Raw genomic sequence first — 15,873 nt, 5'->3', positions numbered from 1 at the left:
TCGGGCGTCACTTGGGGCGGACATTAAATGCAGCATCAGCACCGAATTTTGCAACCGGGGCACTAGCAGGACGTTGCATGCCGATTGACGACATGATCTGAATGAACTACAGGGCGGGGCGGTAAATTTTTGCATCGTCGGAAATAGAGTCGAACTTGCCACCCGGCGGCAAGCATTTAGGTACCCTTTACCGTCCCTCCTGGGCGCTAACAGAGGTGCAAGCCAGCCAAAAATCCAGCCCCTATTGTGGTTAATTTAAAAGATAGCCACGAAGTTACAACTTGACAGAAGGTACGTCATTTTTGTCACGTTAACTATCAAGGTTTTTGCAGTGAAGAGATTGCCACTCAAAAGGAAAGTGGTGTTGAATTTAGAAAATAAAGTTCATAGCTAAATCTAAATTAAACTCATTTTATAGGTAGTTTATTTTGCAAAGTTTATAGACTTAATGAATAACATGACATTTGTAAATTTATATAATGATCTTTTTTGATTACCTGCCATGTGTCTGGTATGAAATGAGTAACCCTGGGATCTGGATCATTCCTTTCATCTCGTAGCAAGTAAGGACCCATGTACTTCAGCTGGAAACGAGCAGGTTCAACACCGACTGTACACCTATCCTCTTTCTTAGAACTTTTAGGACGTGCCGGTTTCTGTTTTAAAAAGCACAGAAAATTGTGGTTTTAATATTAAGGAAGGTAATTAATATACAACTTATTTAAAGTTAGTATCTGCCATGTTGAATCTTCAGCTGTGAAATTTACTGTAGAAAAATCAAACTTTCTCTCCTCCTATCAGCACGAATTGCTGGGATATGATTTAACAGACATCAGAAACTCCATGTAAATCACCCAAGTCACCATTCCCGAACCTGGACAGTGAGTGGTGGCAGACATCACAGCTGAATTTACTTCTATCCTGAGCCGATGTTCACATAAACATACTTGTTGGGCGAGCCACTGAATACTGATCAGGAGCAGGAACCCCAATTTCATTTCCCCTCCATAGCATCTCAGGTGTTGCTCTCAGCAGACTCAGCACAGATCAGCAACTGAACCTGGTAACCTCTGGTCTGTATAGCTCAGTATTACTTACACCAAGCGATGGTTTTATCCACTAGGTCATCAAGGTAGCTTTAACAGTAAAGGCTTGCAATTCTAAATTGCATGTCACTTTAGCTAGCGGTTAGTCATCTGCAAATTATGAGCCAGTTTCTGTGTTGATGTTTCTTAGATGCACAAATCAAAATATAATTGTAGCCTGTAGTTCTTGCTCAGAGGATGCTTCAAGTTTTGACTAAAGCTTGAATAATTACAAATTGGTGCAGTCAACATTCTAGTTCTCTTGTAGTGCAAAACAACCCAGCCTTTCCACAAAAGATGAAAATTTACCATAATATTTCCAGAAAACATTTGTCATTGTCTCTCCTCGTCGCTCCCCCTTACCCTCCACACCCACCATCCCTCTAACAAAATATTTTAAAAGTTTGTTACATTTTTATGGATCATGACAAACTAAACATTAAAGATTAATGCAAAGAACTGCGCCCGGCCCGGAAGACTTGCCCCCGACGCGGAATTGGGCCGTGCGCCCCTCTAAGGAAGCGGAGTGTTGTCTCTGGTGCTCCTTTTCCTTGGGGGAGGGGGGTGCCCTCCCAGGGCGGCAGCGTGGCGCTGAGTCCAGCGCAAGGTGGAGCATCCACATAGCGCTGACATACTACAACACCCCTCCCCTTCAATTAAAGGAGGCCGCCACTGGGCCAACAGCGACGCAATAGACAGGTCCAGCAGCCAGTCACCCAAAATGGAGTACCAGGCTGCATGATTGTGGCCCAGTCGACATGAGTCGGCTGACAAATAAAAATAGCTGCCCTTTGGGCACAAATAGGTTGGCATCCACAGCAATGGGTTGGGGGCGCTAATCGCAGGGATGCGGCGCTGCCGGGACAGTGCCTCCCAAACCTCAGGCTATTTCCCCGGAGGCACTAGCGCCCCCCCCCCCCTCTCCCAGGCAAAAACGCTATTGCGCCCCCCGGGAGGGGCTAACGGAGCTATAAAAAAAAGAGCAATTTCAGCTCCCGGGTATCCTCTTCTTGTTGGCAAAGACCACCATACCAAAAAGTGAGCAGTTCCAGTTGGTAAATTAGAGTTAAAATAATTTCATTTCACCTGATCAATGTCTGGAATAGATTGAGCTAATTTGTTAAATCCAAGCTCTTTGAGGTAAGCAGCTATCAGTTTCAGTTGATTTTTCTCCATCATCTTCTCGTACTTATCCATAATATTGTGAATTCTTTTCATCACACGACCTGCAATATCCCTGTTTTTCTTTGTGCTGTCTGAGAAACAAAGATAATTTGATCAATCTTTGACTTTTATCTGCCAAGCGCTTTATTCAGCTCCTGGATTTAAAGCTTTTTTTAAAACAGAGATAAATATTACCATTTTGCGGTTCTGTCAGAGCTTCATACAACGGAAACGCAAAATCAAGAATTGATGCGGAGCATAACAAATGCTCTACATAAATTAATTCCTACTTGCAGGTATGCTTTTGCATGCAACAGTTTATGGTGATGGTTACCTTTGCTAGACATCAAGAGGTTAAATAGCTAATGGATGGATTATTGGAAAGGATGATCCTAAAACACACAAAGATGACTATGTCTGCACAACTTTAAACAAGGAAACATAAGAACCGCCACTGCTCTTACACTTTCTTCTTTTTCGAGGACCTCACTTTGTTCTAACCCTTCCCCTCTCCCTTTAAAGTCAATGTTCACTAACACCCCTCCCAAAGTCTCACCCACGTTTCACAGATGTCCTTGCTCCTTTCCTCCCTCAGTCTCTGCTCTGACCAATTGCTCATCGATTGCAACTCACCATGCCCTTGCTCCTCTAATTTCATTGCCCTCCCTCAACCTCTCCCTCCATACAAACACTCCTGTATAAACACAATTACGCCCACCCCCTCCCCAGTGTTACTTCACGTAGCCTCTACTCCTGTCACTTGATCACAGACAAAACCATCTCACCACAAGAACACGATAAGAATATACGAATTAGGTGCAGGAGTAGGCCATAGAGCCCCTGAAGCCTGCTCTGCTATTTATCATGGCTGATCTTCAACATCAACTCCACTTTCCCGCCCAATCTCCATATCGCTTAATTCCCCTCGAGTCCAAAAATCTATATCCATCTCAGCCTTGAATATACTCAACCATTCAGCATCCACAGCCTCGAGGGTAGAGATTTCCAAAGATTCACAACCCTCTGAGGGAAGAAATTCCTCCTCATCTCAGACTTAAATGGCCAATCCCTTATTGAGACGATGCCCCCTAGTTCTAGATACTTCAGCCAGGGGAAACAACCTCTGAGCATCTTCCCTGTCAATCCCCCTCAAAATCTTATGCTTCAATGAGATCACCTCGCATTCTTCTAAACTCAAGAGAATAGGCCCAATCTACTTAATCTCACCTCATAGGACAACTCTCCCATCCCAGGAACGAATCTAGTAAACCATCTTTGCTTGGCCTCGAAGGCAAGTATATCCGTCCTCAGATAAGGAAACCAAAACTGTGCACAGTACTCCAGGTGTAGTCTCACTAAAACCCTGTACAATAAGAGTTCCTTTCTCTTGCACTCCAACCCCCTTGCAAAAAAAGGCCAACATGCCATTTGCCTTTCTAATTGCTTGCTGTACCTGCATGCTAACTTAGTGTTTCCTGTAAGAGGAAGAGGATACCCAAATCTCTCTGAACACCAACATTTAATAGTTGCTCGCTATTTAAAAAAATATTCTATTTTCTATTCTTCCTACCATAATTAATAACCTCATAACATTTTACCACATTATACTCGATCTGCCACATTATTGCCCATTTACTTAACCTGTCTCATCTTAGGCAGTCCATCGTATCGAGGATGATTTGCTTCCACGCCAAAAAGGGATGAGTTCACAGGTGTTTCAATGAAAGATCTAATATTCCAAGCCCCGAACTACATCCTGAAGGGGTGGAAGATGCCTGTGCATGGATGTTTTAACGTGTGGTGGCCGTTGCACATCTGCCATCACACAGGCTTGACATAGCTAGGTCTTGGTCCAGTTCCAAGACGACTGGAAACCAGCTCTGTTGCACGGACCTAGTGCGCACACATATCGCAGAGTGGGCTGGCCCGTGCTGCCCCTGGGCCCTCGCCTCTTCTGAGCCCCGAAAAACCTACTGACCAGGGTTATTCTTTGCCAAACCGACCTCTGCCTTGCGGAGGCTGAACGCCAATTCTCCCAAAGACATCGCCTACCTCCCCGAGCCATGACCCCATCATCAAACATCAAGTCATTGTTTCCCAGACTGTCACTGACCTCCTCCCCTCTGGAGAACTTCACTCCACGGTCTTCAACCTCAGTACCCCAACCCCACACAGCCCGCTTCCATCTCCTTCCCAATATCCACAAATAGGACTGCCCTGGTAGACCCATCGTTTCAGCCCGTTCTTGCCCCATGGAACTTACTTCTATCTCTCTCGACTTTTTTTGCTCCCCCTGTTCAGTATCTACCCATCGACATCCCGACTCTTCCGTCGCCCTCCGCAACTTTAAAAGTTTCCAGGCCCTAACCTTTCCACTACGGATGTCCATTCCCTCTACACTTCCATTGCCTACAAGGACAGCCTGAGGGCACTCCGCTTCTTCCTTGAATGGACACCCAACCAGTCTCCAACCACCACCACCCTCCTCAGCCCGGCTGAACTTGTTTTTATATTGAACAATTTCTCCTTTGACTCCACTCACTTCCTCCTGGCTATATTCCTTTGAAGGCTTTCTGTCCTCCTCACAGCTTACTTTCTCACCTAGCTTTGTATCGTCAGCAAACTTGGATACATTACACTTGGTCCTTTCATCTAATTAATTAATATAAATTGTAAATAGCTGAAGCCCAAGCAGGATCCTTGCTACGCCCTACTAGTTACAGCCTACCAACCTGAAAATGACCCGTTTATCCCTACTGTTTTCTGTCAGTTAACCGATCCTCTATCCATTCTAAGATATTACCCCCAACCCCATGAGCCCTTATCTTGCGAAGCAACTTATGTGAAACCTTATCGAATATCTTTTGGAAATCCAAATATATTAAGCCAATGGTTCCCTTTTGTCAACCCTGCTAGTTACATCCTCAAAAAACAATGTGTCGTTTTCATAAAACCATGTTGACTCTGCCTAATGATTTTCTAAATGCCATGTCACCACTTCTTTGTATCCTTCACCACTCTCATACCCCTACCTTCTAACCCTATTTCCTTCTATGTCCTTCCTTCATTCTGATTTTGATGCCCTTGGTGTAGCAAAACCCTGGTCGTTCCCCAGATATGGCCCGCATCTTTGCTCCCTGAAGTCCATGGGGTACAAAACATAGCACATAACCGACTCAGCCATCCATCGCCAGATCAGATTGGACTTTCGGGCTTTGCATTTCTCTACATGCCCACGCACTACTCTAGGATCATCCTGGAATGAACCCACAGCTTTTTTCTCCACCACAAACCATTTCCTTAAATGCCTCTCCCCTGCCCCCTTAGGAATCACCTCTTATAAAAGTGTGAGGAACTCACGGATGTAAGGTTGAGTCCATCTATTCAGATCCCGCTGTCGCACCCCTCCTCTTCCCTTTGTCTGCCTAGCCAAACTTACCCCAAACACTGCCACCAGGCCCAAGCTCAGAGATCACATCATTCTCTAGCTTCTCACCCATCTCCCCTCATGGCCTATCTGAGCCAGGAGGTCCAATTCCTGCTCTCGACTGCATTCTCGCTGACCACCCAACCTCTCCCTTTAAAAAAAAAATTCATTTGCGATGTGGGCATTGCTGTCAACGCTAGAATTTATTGCCTATCCCCAATTGTCCTCGAGAAGGTGGTGGTGAGCTGCCTTCTGGAACTGCTGTAATCCTTGCGGTGAAGGTGCTCCCAACATTGCTGTTAGGGAGGGAGTTCCAGGATTCTGACCTAGCGACTATGAAGGAACGGCGACATATTTCCAAGTCAGGATGGTGTGTGACTTGGAGGGGAACTTGCGGGCAGTGCTTTTCCCATGTACCTGCTGCCGCCCTTGTCTGGGAGGTGCTGTTGAAAACGTCTTGGCGAATTGCTGCAGTACAATTTGTAGATACTGCAGCCACGGTGCGCTAGTGGTGGATGGGGTGCCAACCAAATGGGCTGTTTTGTCCTGGATGGTATCGAGCTTCTTGTTGGAGTTGCACTCATCCAGGCAAGCAGAGAGTATTCCATTACACTCCTGACTTGTAGATGATGGCAAGGCTTTAGGGAGTCAAGAGACAAGACACACGCCACAGAATACCCAGTCTCGGACCTGCTCTTGTAGTCTATAGTATTTTTGTGACTGGCCCAGTTAAGCTTCTGATCACATCCCCCCAGGATGTTGATGGTGGGGGATTTGCCGATGGTAATGCCGTTGAATGTCAAGGGGCAGTGGTTAGATTCTCTCTTGTTGGAGATAGTCATTGCCTGGCACTTAAATGGCACAAATTTTACTGGCCACTTATCAGCCCAAGCCTGTATGTCTTCCAGGTCTTGCTGCATGCGGGCACAGATGCTTCATTATCTGAGGAGTTAAGAATGGAACTGAACACACTGCAATCCCCAACATCCCCAATTCTGACCCCATGATGGAAGGAAACTCATTGATAAATCAGGTGAAGATGGTTGGGCCTAGGACACTGTCCTGAGGAACCGTTATGGTGATGTCCAGGCTCTCATGCTAGCTGACACTGTAAATAATTAATGCTATTTAAGTGCTGTCCACCTCCCTTTCAAAGCTACAACAACCATCTCTATCCTTGCAAACTGCCGCTCCATCTCCAACTTCCCTTTCTTCTTCAAAGTCCTTTATCGAGCTATGGCCTCCCTAGCCCATGCATTTGAATCATGTTGAGCTTTCTGCTGCCTTCGATATGGTCGACCACACCATTTTCCTCCAAAGTCTCTCCTCCATTGTGGGACTGCACTCAAGCCAGAGGATCTCCAGCAATGTCTTCTCCACCCTATGTCGTTTCCTCTGGAGTCCGCCATAGATCTATTCTTAGCCCTCCACCTATTCATGCTGTCCCCTCGAAGGCGCCGGCCATTATGGGGACACAAAAAAGACAGATAGTACAAGTATTTTAGCAATCATCTTTCCAGATTAGAAAACTGGAAGTAGGCATCAAGTACTTTCCCTGGTTTACATAAATTACCCACAATAGCAGCAAGCCGTCATTAAACCTGCAGTGCTAAATGGAAATTGGCACTATTAGTTGAGGCTTGGTACTACACTTTAAATATAGGGTAGTAATCATAATCAAATCACATTCCTGATATTATCTGTACTGGCAAAAAGTACAGGTACAACGTCTCAAATCTGGCAACCACGGGACAGAGACCGGTGATTTTCGGATTATTCCAGATTTCGGACAAGAAAATCAAGAGCGTACGTATGCTACCGAGACAGACAAAGTACTAATGGTGGCGTAGGTCAGGTCGGGCAAGGCCGAGGGTCATCCGGCAAGGCTCGGACCAATCTCACGCCATTTAAAACAGCGGGCAGCCAATAACTAGTCCAGCCCTCCAATTTTTGGGCAATAATTCCGGATTTTATTTTACTGATTATCAAATGGGATTTTCTCAAAATGTCCGGTTTTCAGACAATTCCGATTTTTGGACAGCCGGATGAGAGACGTTGTACCTCTCGAAGTAATACACAAATTTGCTAAACGTCAAGACTATTTTTGCTGGACTTCATTTGTCTATAAATTGTACTTAGACAGTAAGTTTGTTCACACCTGTATTTTGGCAGTGTTCTACCCAGATTTTAAAGCAGCTTTCAAGCACGTCCATCTCTGCAATCAATTTTACAGAGTCACCTGAGCATTTCTTCAGAAACTCCTCGAGCTTTTTAATTCCGTGGTCAAAGTTCTCCTGAATCATTTTTATAATGCTTTTTGATATTAAAGTCCATTGTTCCCTTTGCTTCTGATCTTCCTTCTCTTTCTTTTTCCTTATGTTTTCTTCAGCAATTATGTCAGCTTTCTTCTTAGGCTGTGAAATAATTGTTCAGTCCAATTTTAGTTTACTCAACACCAAAGAGAACATTAACAGCTCTCACTCCCAAGATTTATCATTTTATAGCTAAAAGGAAGCATCCGTAAAGGCAGCAGTGAATTGCCCCTGGGAAAATTATGTTCTAGGTTGGGAAAATTTGAAGGGCGTTTTGCCTTGTACCTCAATGGCATGTTGGAATAAATTTACCGATTCAGTGCTCCCAGCCGAATTTCGCACAATGCAGCACATATTGGATTTTGGTAGCAGATCAGAGTGCCTGATTCTTCACTTACATGATTTCCCATCCATAATGGCCAGAAAATCATGCGAGTCGTGAATTAGGTGCGCTAAACTACATGCCCAAATTTGCAGTATGCCTTCCTATCAAAGCTCTGTGCCAAAAGCGCCAACTTGTAAACAATGCTGTTTTAAAAAAAAAAACTTTACCCAAACCCACGACCTCTACCACCAGGAAGGGCATGGGCAGCAGGCACATGGGAACACCATCACCTGCAAGTCCCCCTCCAAGTCACCTACCTCCTGACTTGGAAATACATCGTCGTCGTTGGGTCAAAATCCTGGAACTCCCTACCAAACAGCGCTGCGGGAGTACCTTCACCGCACGAACTGCAGTGGTTCACCACCATCTTCTCAAGGGCAATTAGGGATGGGCAATAAATGCTGGTCTTGCCAGCGATGCCCACATCCCAGGAACAAAGCAATAAAAACTTTGAAGAACCATTCCTTAAGCTACGATATGAAAATATACAAAATAAAATATAAAACATGAACATAAAAGCTCACAGGTATTACTCACAGGCAACTTTTTGCCCTTCCCACTTATGGCACTGGTCACTTTCGGTGCTGCTGTTGCACCCCCTTGCACACTGGTAATAATGTTCTTTGTGATGTTGCCCTCCAGTGTCGATCCATAAAACCTGTGAAATCGGACAAGCTTCTGATAACTTCTAAGCATGCGTTTTCTTACCCAGGGATCATTTGTTTTTTCTCCTGTGCAAAGAGATACATCGATAAAAATAAAGTTAGAACAGAATATTTTTGTCTCAACAGTTTGTTAGGTTAGGATCAATAACCCAGAAATTGCTGTCAGCATAAGGCATAAAACACCAATTAGGTATCTAATGAAGAAATGCACCATATTACTGCAGTACAGCCTTCAGTACAAAATGGATTTGGCATTTTTAAAAAATCAAACACTTACAGCCATGTGACCATTACAAGTGATGACCTTTTGAATGAATTTTATGGAATTATGGAAATTAAATGAAATTACTTTGCACACATCTATTATTAAAAGTCTTACCAAATGTTGATGCTCGGGTCCTTTCGTAATCATCACTGAGTGGTTTACGAGGATACCAGTCCAAAAGATTATCAAATTCTTTGCTTTCAGAAAGTGATGTAACCACAGAACTGTCACTGCATTCGAAAAAAAAGTTCAATTTCAATCTGTTTTAAAAATGCTGTTATTGAAAAATATGGACATATAAGGCAAACCTAAATGAGACCATTTAAAACTTGTGGAAATATCACTAAAGGGCAAACATGCAAGTTTTGTCTCAAGCATCAGTTTAGATTCCCATTTAGATCATACCCTGCCCTATTTTAATCCAAACTTTGGGGTCCCTCAATCAGTATGCGTCTCCAAAGCTGTAATTAAAATCACCAGAAGCCAGGAATATTCAGATTTGACTGCATTACATCCAAAGATAAAAGCAAATCCTAAATATAATATGCAAGATAAAACAGGAAGTTTTATAATCGAATTTAAAATAAATCTTACCTGCTTAATGTAGGGAGGTCCTTTAAAATATCTCCAGCATATTCCTCAACTAAAGGGATGTTTACTGGGATCAAACTTACTTCAGGAATAACTTCCAATGGATCTTTTGGTAAAACAAATGAACAGAATAGTGACACTACCCAACTCAGAATTATAGAAATTTACAGCATGGTAGGAGGCCATTTCGGCCCATCATGTCTGCGCCAGCTGACAAAGAGCTACTCAACCTAGTCCCACTTTCCAGCTCTTGGTCTGTAGCCTTGTAGGTTACGCCACTTCAAGTGCACATCCAAATACTTTTTTTTTTTAAATGTAGTGAGGGTTTCTGCCTCTACCACCCTTTCAAGCAGTGAGTTACAGACCCCCATCCTCTGGGTGAAAACATTTCCCCTCAAATCCCCTCTAAACCTACCAATTTAAAATCTATGCCCCATAGTTGTTGACCTCTCTGCTAAGGGAAATAGGTTCTTCCTATCCACTCTATCTAAGCCCCTCATAATTTTATACATATCAATAAGGTCTCCCCTCAACCTCCTCTGTTCCAAAGAAAACAACCCCAGCCTATCCAATCTTTCCTCACAACTAAAATTCTCCAGTCCAGGCAACATCCTCGTAAATCTCCTCTGTACCCTCTCTCGTGCAATCACATCTTTCCTGTAATGTGGTGACCAGAACTAGCTGTGGCCTAACTAATGTTTTATACAGTTCAAGCATAATCGCCCTGCTCTTATAGTCTATGCTTCAGCTAATAAAGGCAAATATCCCATATGCCTTCTTAACCACCTTATCTACCTGTCCTGAGATCTTCAAGGATCTGTGGACAAGCACTCCCCAGGTCCCTCTGTTCCTCTACATCTCTGTGTCCTACTATTTATTGTCTATTCCTTTATCTTGTTAGCCCTCCCCAAATGCATTACCTCTCACTTATCTGGATTGAATTCTATTTGCCACTGTTCTGCCCACCTGACCAGTCCATCGATATCTTCCTGCAGTCTACAACTTTCTTATTCTTTATCAACCACATGGCCAATTCTTGTATCATCTGCAAACTTCTTAATCATGCCCCCTACATTCGTCTAAATCATTGAAATAAACCACAAAAGGCACAGGACCCAGTACTGAGCCCTGCAGAACCCAGCTGGAAACAGCCTTCCAGTCACAAAACCACCCATCAATCATAACACTTTGCTTCCTGCCTCCAAGCCAATTTTGGATCCAACTTGCCACTTTGCCTTGGATCCCATGGGCTTTTACTTTTGTGACCAGTCTGCCACGTGGGACCTCATCAAAATTCTTGCTAAAATCCATATACACGGCATCAAATGCACTAGCCTCATCAACCCTCCTTGTTACTACCGCAAAAAATTCTATCAAGTTAGTCAGACATGACCTTCCCTTAACAAAACCATGCCAACTGTCCTTGATTCATCCGTGTCTTTCTAAATGAAGATTTATCCTGTCCTTCAGAATTTTTTTCAGTAATTTTCCCACCACCAAGGTTAGGCTGACTGGCCTGTAATTACTCAGTTTATCCCTTTCTCCCCTTTTAAACAACGGTACAACGTTAACAGTCCTCCACTCCTGCAGCACCACACCTATAGCCAGAGAAGATTGGAAAATGATGGTCAGAGCATTTGCCATTTCCTCTCTGGCTTCGTTTAACAGCCTGGGATACATTTCATCCAGGCCTGGGGATTTATCCACTTTCAAAGCTGCTAAACCCCTTAATACTTCCTCTCTCAATATATTTATTTCATCTAATATTTTACATTCCTCCATGATTGCAATGTCTGCATCGCCCTTCTCTTGTGAAAACAGAGCAAAGTATTCATTAAGAACCATACCCACGGCTTCCGCCTCCACACACACATTATTACCTTTGTGGTCTCTAATAGACCCCTACTCTTTTTTTTTTGAGTTATCCGCCTGCTCTTAATGTATTTATAAAACATCTTTTGGGTTATCCTTGATTTTACTTGCCAAAATTTGTTCATGCTCTCTTTACTTTCCTAATTTCACACCTGTACTTTCTATACCTAGAGTTTCTGCAGTATTGAACCCTTGGTATCGGTCAAGAGCCTCTTTTTTTTTCTTTATCCTGTATGCCCCTCGACATCCAGGAGGCTCCAGATTTGTTAGTCCCACCCTTTTTAAAAAAAAAGAGAACATACTTCCTCTGAACCCTCAGGATCTCCTCCTTGAATGCCTCCCACTGTTCCGACACCGATTTACCTTCAAGTAGCTGTTTCCAGTCCACTTTGGTTAAATCCCATCTCAGCTTTGCAAAATTGGCTTTTCCCCTAGTGAGAACTTTTATTCCTGGCCTATCTTTGTCCTTTTCCATAACTATCCTAAATCTAACTGAATTATGATCACGAGCACCAAAATGCTCTGCCACTGATACCCTTTCCATCTGTCCAGCTTTATTCCCTAAAACTAAGTCCACAACCACCCCCTCCCTTGTTAGACTTGCTTTGAGGTCGTGAAAGGTGCTATATGAATGCAAGTCTTTCTTTCTTTTTTTATACTGGCTAGGAAAGTTCTCCTGAATGCATTTTAGGAATTCCACACCCTCTATCTTTCACATTAATTCTATCCCAGGCAATATTAGGGTAGTTGAAATCCCCTACAAGTACTGCCCTATAGTTTTTGCACTTCAGAAATTTGCCTACATATTTGCTCTCATATCTCCTTCTGACTTTTTGGGGGTCTATTGCACACTCCCAGCAGAGTGAGCGCCCCTTTTTTGTTCTTCAATTCAACCCATATGGTCTCATTTAATGATCCTTCCAACATATCACCCGTCCTCACAGCTGTAACTGTTAGGATTTTTTTTTAATACAAAAGTACATTAAAAAAATGCTAATCTATAATATATTAACAGACTTTGTATGCATGCAAGTCTCGTTGAGCAACAACTTAATTACTTCCATCAAGGCTGCAATATTTTAGCACATCAGTCCAGTGAGTCCTCCAAATTTGGTTTCCAGGATAATTGGCGTCATTGATTACTTGTGACCTCCCAGTTGTGACTCCAAGATAGGTAGACCCGTGCTCTTCTTCACAGTGCAACCCATCTTGGAGATACAATCCAGCATATTGCCTACCCCTTGTGCCTGTCACTCTAATCATTTGACCCACCTCAAACCTCTGCTATAACAGCTCGTTGCCCATCACAACCGACATGAGCTCAAAGTCACCCCTTCAGAACTTTTAAATATTCTAAGCATGCAAGAACCTGCAGCTTATTCTCAGCAATGGCTAGGAACGTGGCTTTCAGCATTTGCAAGGGGCAATATGACCGCGTGGATGAAAGTTATGTCAGTTGATTGGGAGGGGGGGGGGGGGGGGGAATTTGCTGGTTTGTTCAAAGGATTTCCCCAACACTGATGAAATCTGTATTAACTATAACCCATCTTAAAAATGTTATATGTTTCTGTCGAAAAAAAATCCTATCACCACATTTTTGCTACTGTGTGCCAACTTTCTCAATTATAAATTCCAAGTCCACATTTATAATGTAAAGTAGTCTCGCTCTAATTGCACATCTCCTGTCAGGGGTTATGCTGCAGCATCTCGGTTTTATCTCTTCCAGCTCCTCAGGCTATACTGCAGAGAAACTCCTATGCTCCAATCAACTCTACTACTCTGCTTCCCAAAATGCTGCATATTTTGCTATTTAACTGCAACAAAACTATTCAATCAAAGTATTAGAAGGACAGAATGTATGACTTTAAATAGGGACTGAATTACATCTACACAGCCTGCTCCAATTATTCTCTCCATTCCAATTACTCTTTACCGGACCACGACACCAGATCTTGACTCCCCAAGTGCAACCCCATGGAGATCGACTAGTATTTAAAATGAATATTCTCAGCAGTATTTTTAATACACACGTTTCCGTATTCACTACTGAGGTAACCTTTAGAAATCACCATCCCACACCTCCATACTCCTGCTGTGATTCGACACCCCCACCACCACCATTTGACCAGACTGTGAGCTAAAATCTCCCTGGTCATGGCAGCAGCAGCAGGGAAGAGGGTATGATTGGGGGTGGCAAGGCTTGTTTACATAGGAGGTTTCCTGATTAGTGACCAAGAGAAATATGTGTATACTCAGCTATATTTTAAATACAGGTTCTAAAGTAAATGCTTGGGAAACCTTTCAGATTCCCCTTCAATTACAGTGATGGCTCCTCCTCCACACAAGCATGTAAACCTCCCGCTGCACTCCCTCTGCCACCTCTCGTTGCTCCCTTCTCCTCCACACCAAGCACCCATGTTATTCCTCCCCTGCCAAATCCCTATCCAGCTTTTAACCAATGCCTCCTTGCAACCCCCCTCCCAGTACTATTACATCCTTCCACCTCAAATGCCCCACGACCTCGCTACCACCATCTCAGTCCAGCCACAACCAAAGTCCGCCCTCACTATTGCTGCATCCAGTACCCTCTTCCCAGTGCGAAAAACAACAAAAGAAAAGACTTGCATTATATAGACACCTAAAGGCACTTCACAGCAAATGAAGTACTTTTGATGTAGTCACTATTGTAAAGTAAAGAAACATGGCAGCCAACAAGTAGTAATATAATGCATTCCTTAAAGGGCAAGATTTTATATTTGCTATTCAGCCAAAATTACAAGCAGACAAATGGTGATCCCTCCATGGAAACTCACCCCCATAGAGTGCAGTCAGTCCATAAAAATGGTAAATGTTATTGGGTTTTATACATAGGAGCATTGAATATAAAAGCAAGCAAGAGCTGTTTGAGAGCATTGCATGCAGTTCAAAACACCTTGTAATACAAAAGGAATTATATCAAGGAAAGAATAGTGAAAATTAACTAGAATGATACCAGGAATAAAAAATTATTAAGAATGGCTTGGAAGAATTGGTGCCATTTTCACAGGGGAAAATTAACGAGATCTAAAAAAAAGGTGTTTGAAATTATGAAAGTTTGAGTGATGACTAGTAAAAGATTGTTTGCACAGGTGGAAAATTGGTAATGAAAGTGCTGTCCAAGGATTATCACTAGAAGAATGAAGGGGAAAGGAAGACAATATTTTTCCCATTAGAACATGGATTGCTTTCCCAGAGTAGCTATCGAAACACAGAATATAGCATCATTTAAAAAGGAAATTGATTAAGTATTTGAAAAGAACTACTCTAATTGTGTCCTTGATAGAGAGTGGGGGACACAAGACTATCAACTCAAACTTATCCTAAATCCTGGCACGATTCCTGTCCGGCACCAAGTCTCACTCACCCACATCCTTAACTGACCTACATGGTTCCACATCCACTTAACACATTCATGAGAATAAAAGTTTTGAATTGAATGAATCAGTCCATAGTCTTGTCACACCCCAACTCTGCCATCTCCTCCAGCCCTTTACCTCCTTGATTCCTCTGACTCCAGTCTTCTACGCAATTCCACCAATCCCAAACCCACCATTGTTGGCTGAGCATTTAGCTACCTCAGTCATACATTAAGAGCTCCCTGCTAAACCTCTTCACTTTTTAAAGATCACTTTTAAAGCCCAGCTTTTAAATCTAGCCTTTGTTAGCCCCTCCTGATCACTTCTTTCCTGGTTCAGTGTCCATTTTGTATACTCTTCAATTTTTGTTTTACATTAAAGGTTCTATAAAAATGCACATTTTTATGGTTGAAATATTTTTCACACAAGCCATTTTTACTGGGATCAAACATGCTATACAAAATATATTACGAAAGGAAAGTGGATTTCAACCTCAGGCTTCAATTACCTTCTTCCAGAGGATTGTTATTCTCTTGCACCATCATTTTTGCAGTGGTTTGCAAAGGAAATGCTTTCCCGATGTCATAGCCAGAGGTTAAACTGGACACAGTGTCCCACATTTGCTTGTATTCTTCTTCAATTACCTGTCCCAGCTGAAAACTGGATTCTGTTTAATAAAATAAATACTCAGCAAGGTAAAATAGCTCTATTT

The 15,873-nt window shown here is 42.9% G+C and overlaps 1 protein-coding gene across 1 annotated transcript in view; it reads right to left on the bottom strand.

Annotated features, from left to right (window-relative positions):
- Positions 1-15,873, bottom strand: part of LOC139245818 (probable ATP-dependent RNA helicase DDX60) — a 124,521-nt gene that overhangs the window by 82,915 nt on the left and 25,733 nt on the right. Inside the window, exons 9-15 of the mRNA XM_070871323.1 lie at positions 15,670-15,828; positions 9,898-10,000; positions 9,418-9,533; positions 8,911-9,104; positions 7,835-8,090; positions 2,172-2,341; positions 498-656 (exon numbers count right to left, since the gene is read on the bottom strand). Coding sequence (XP_070727424.1) covers positions 498-656; positions 2,172-2,341; positions 7,835-8,090; positions 8,911-9,104; positions 9,418-9,533; positions 9,898-10,000; positions 15,670-15,828 — 1,157 coding nt within the window. The remainder of the gene's footprint in view (positions 1-497; positions 657-2,171; positions 2,342-7,834; positions 8,091-8,910; positions 9,105-9,417; positions 9,534-9,897; positions 10,001-15,669; positions 15,829-15,873) is intronic.

This window comes from Pristiophorus japonicus, chromosome 2, assembly GCF_044704955.1.
Source record: "Pristiophorus japonicus isolate sPriJap1 chromosome 2, sPriJap1.hap1, whole genome shotgun sequence".
NCBI classification, from domain to species: domain Eukaryota; kingdom Metazoa; phylum Chordata; class Chondrichthyes; family Pristiophoridae; genus Pristiophorus; species Pristiophorus japonicus.
The sequence above is the reverse complement of the archived record's forward strand: the minus strand, read 5'-3'. Positions and strand labels throughout refer to the sequence as shown.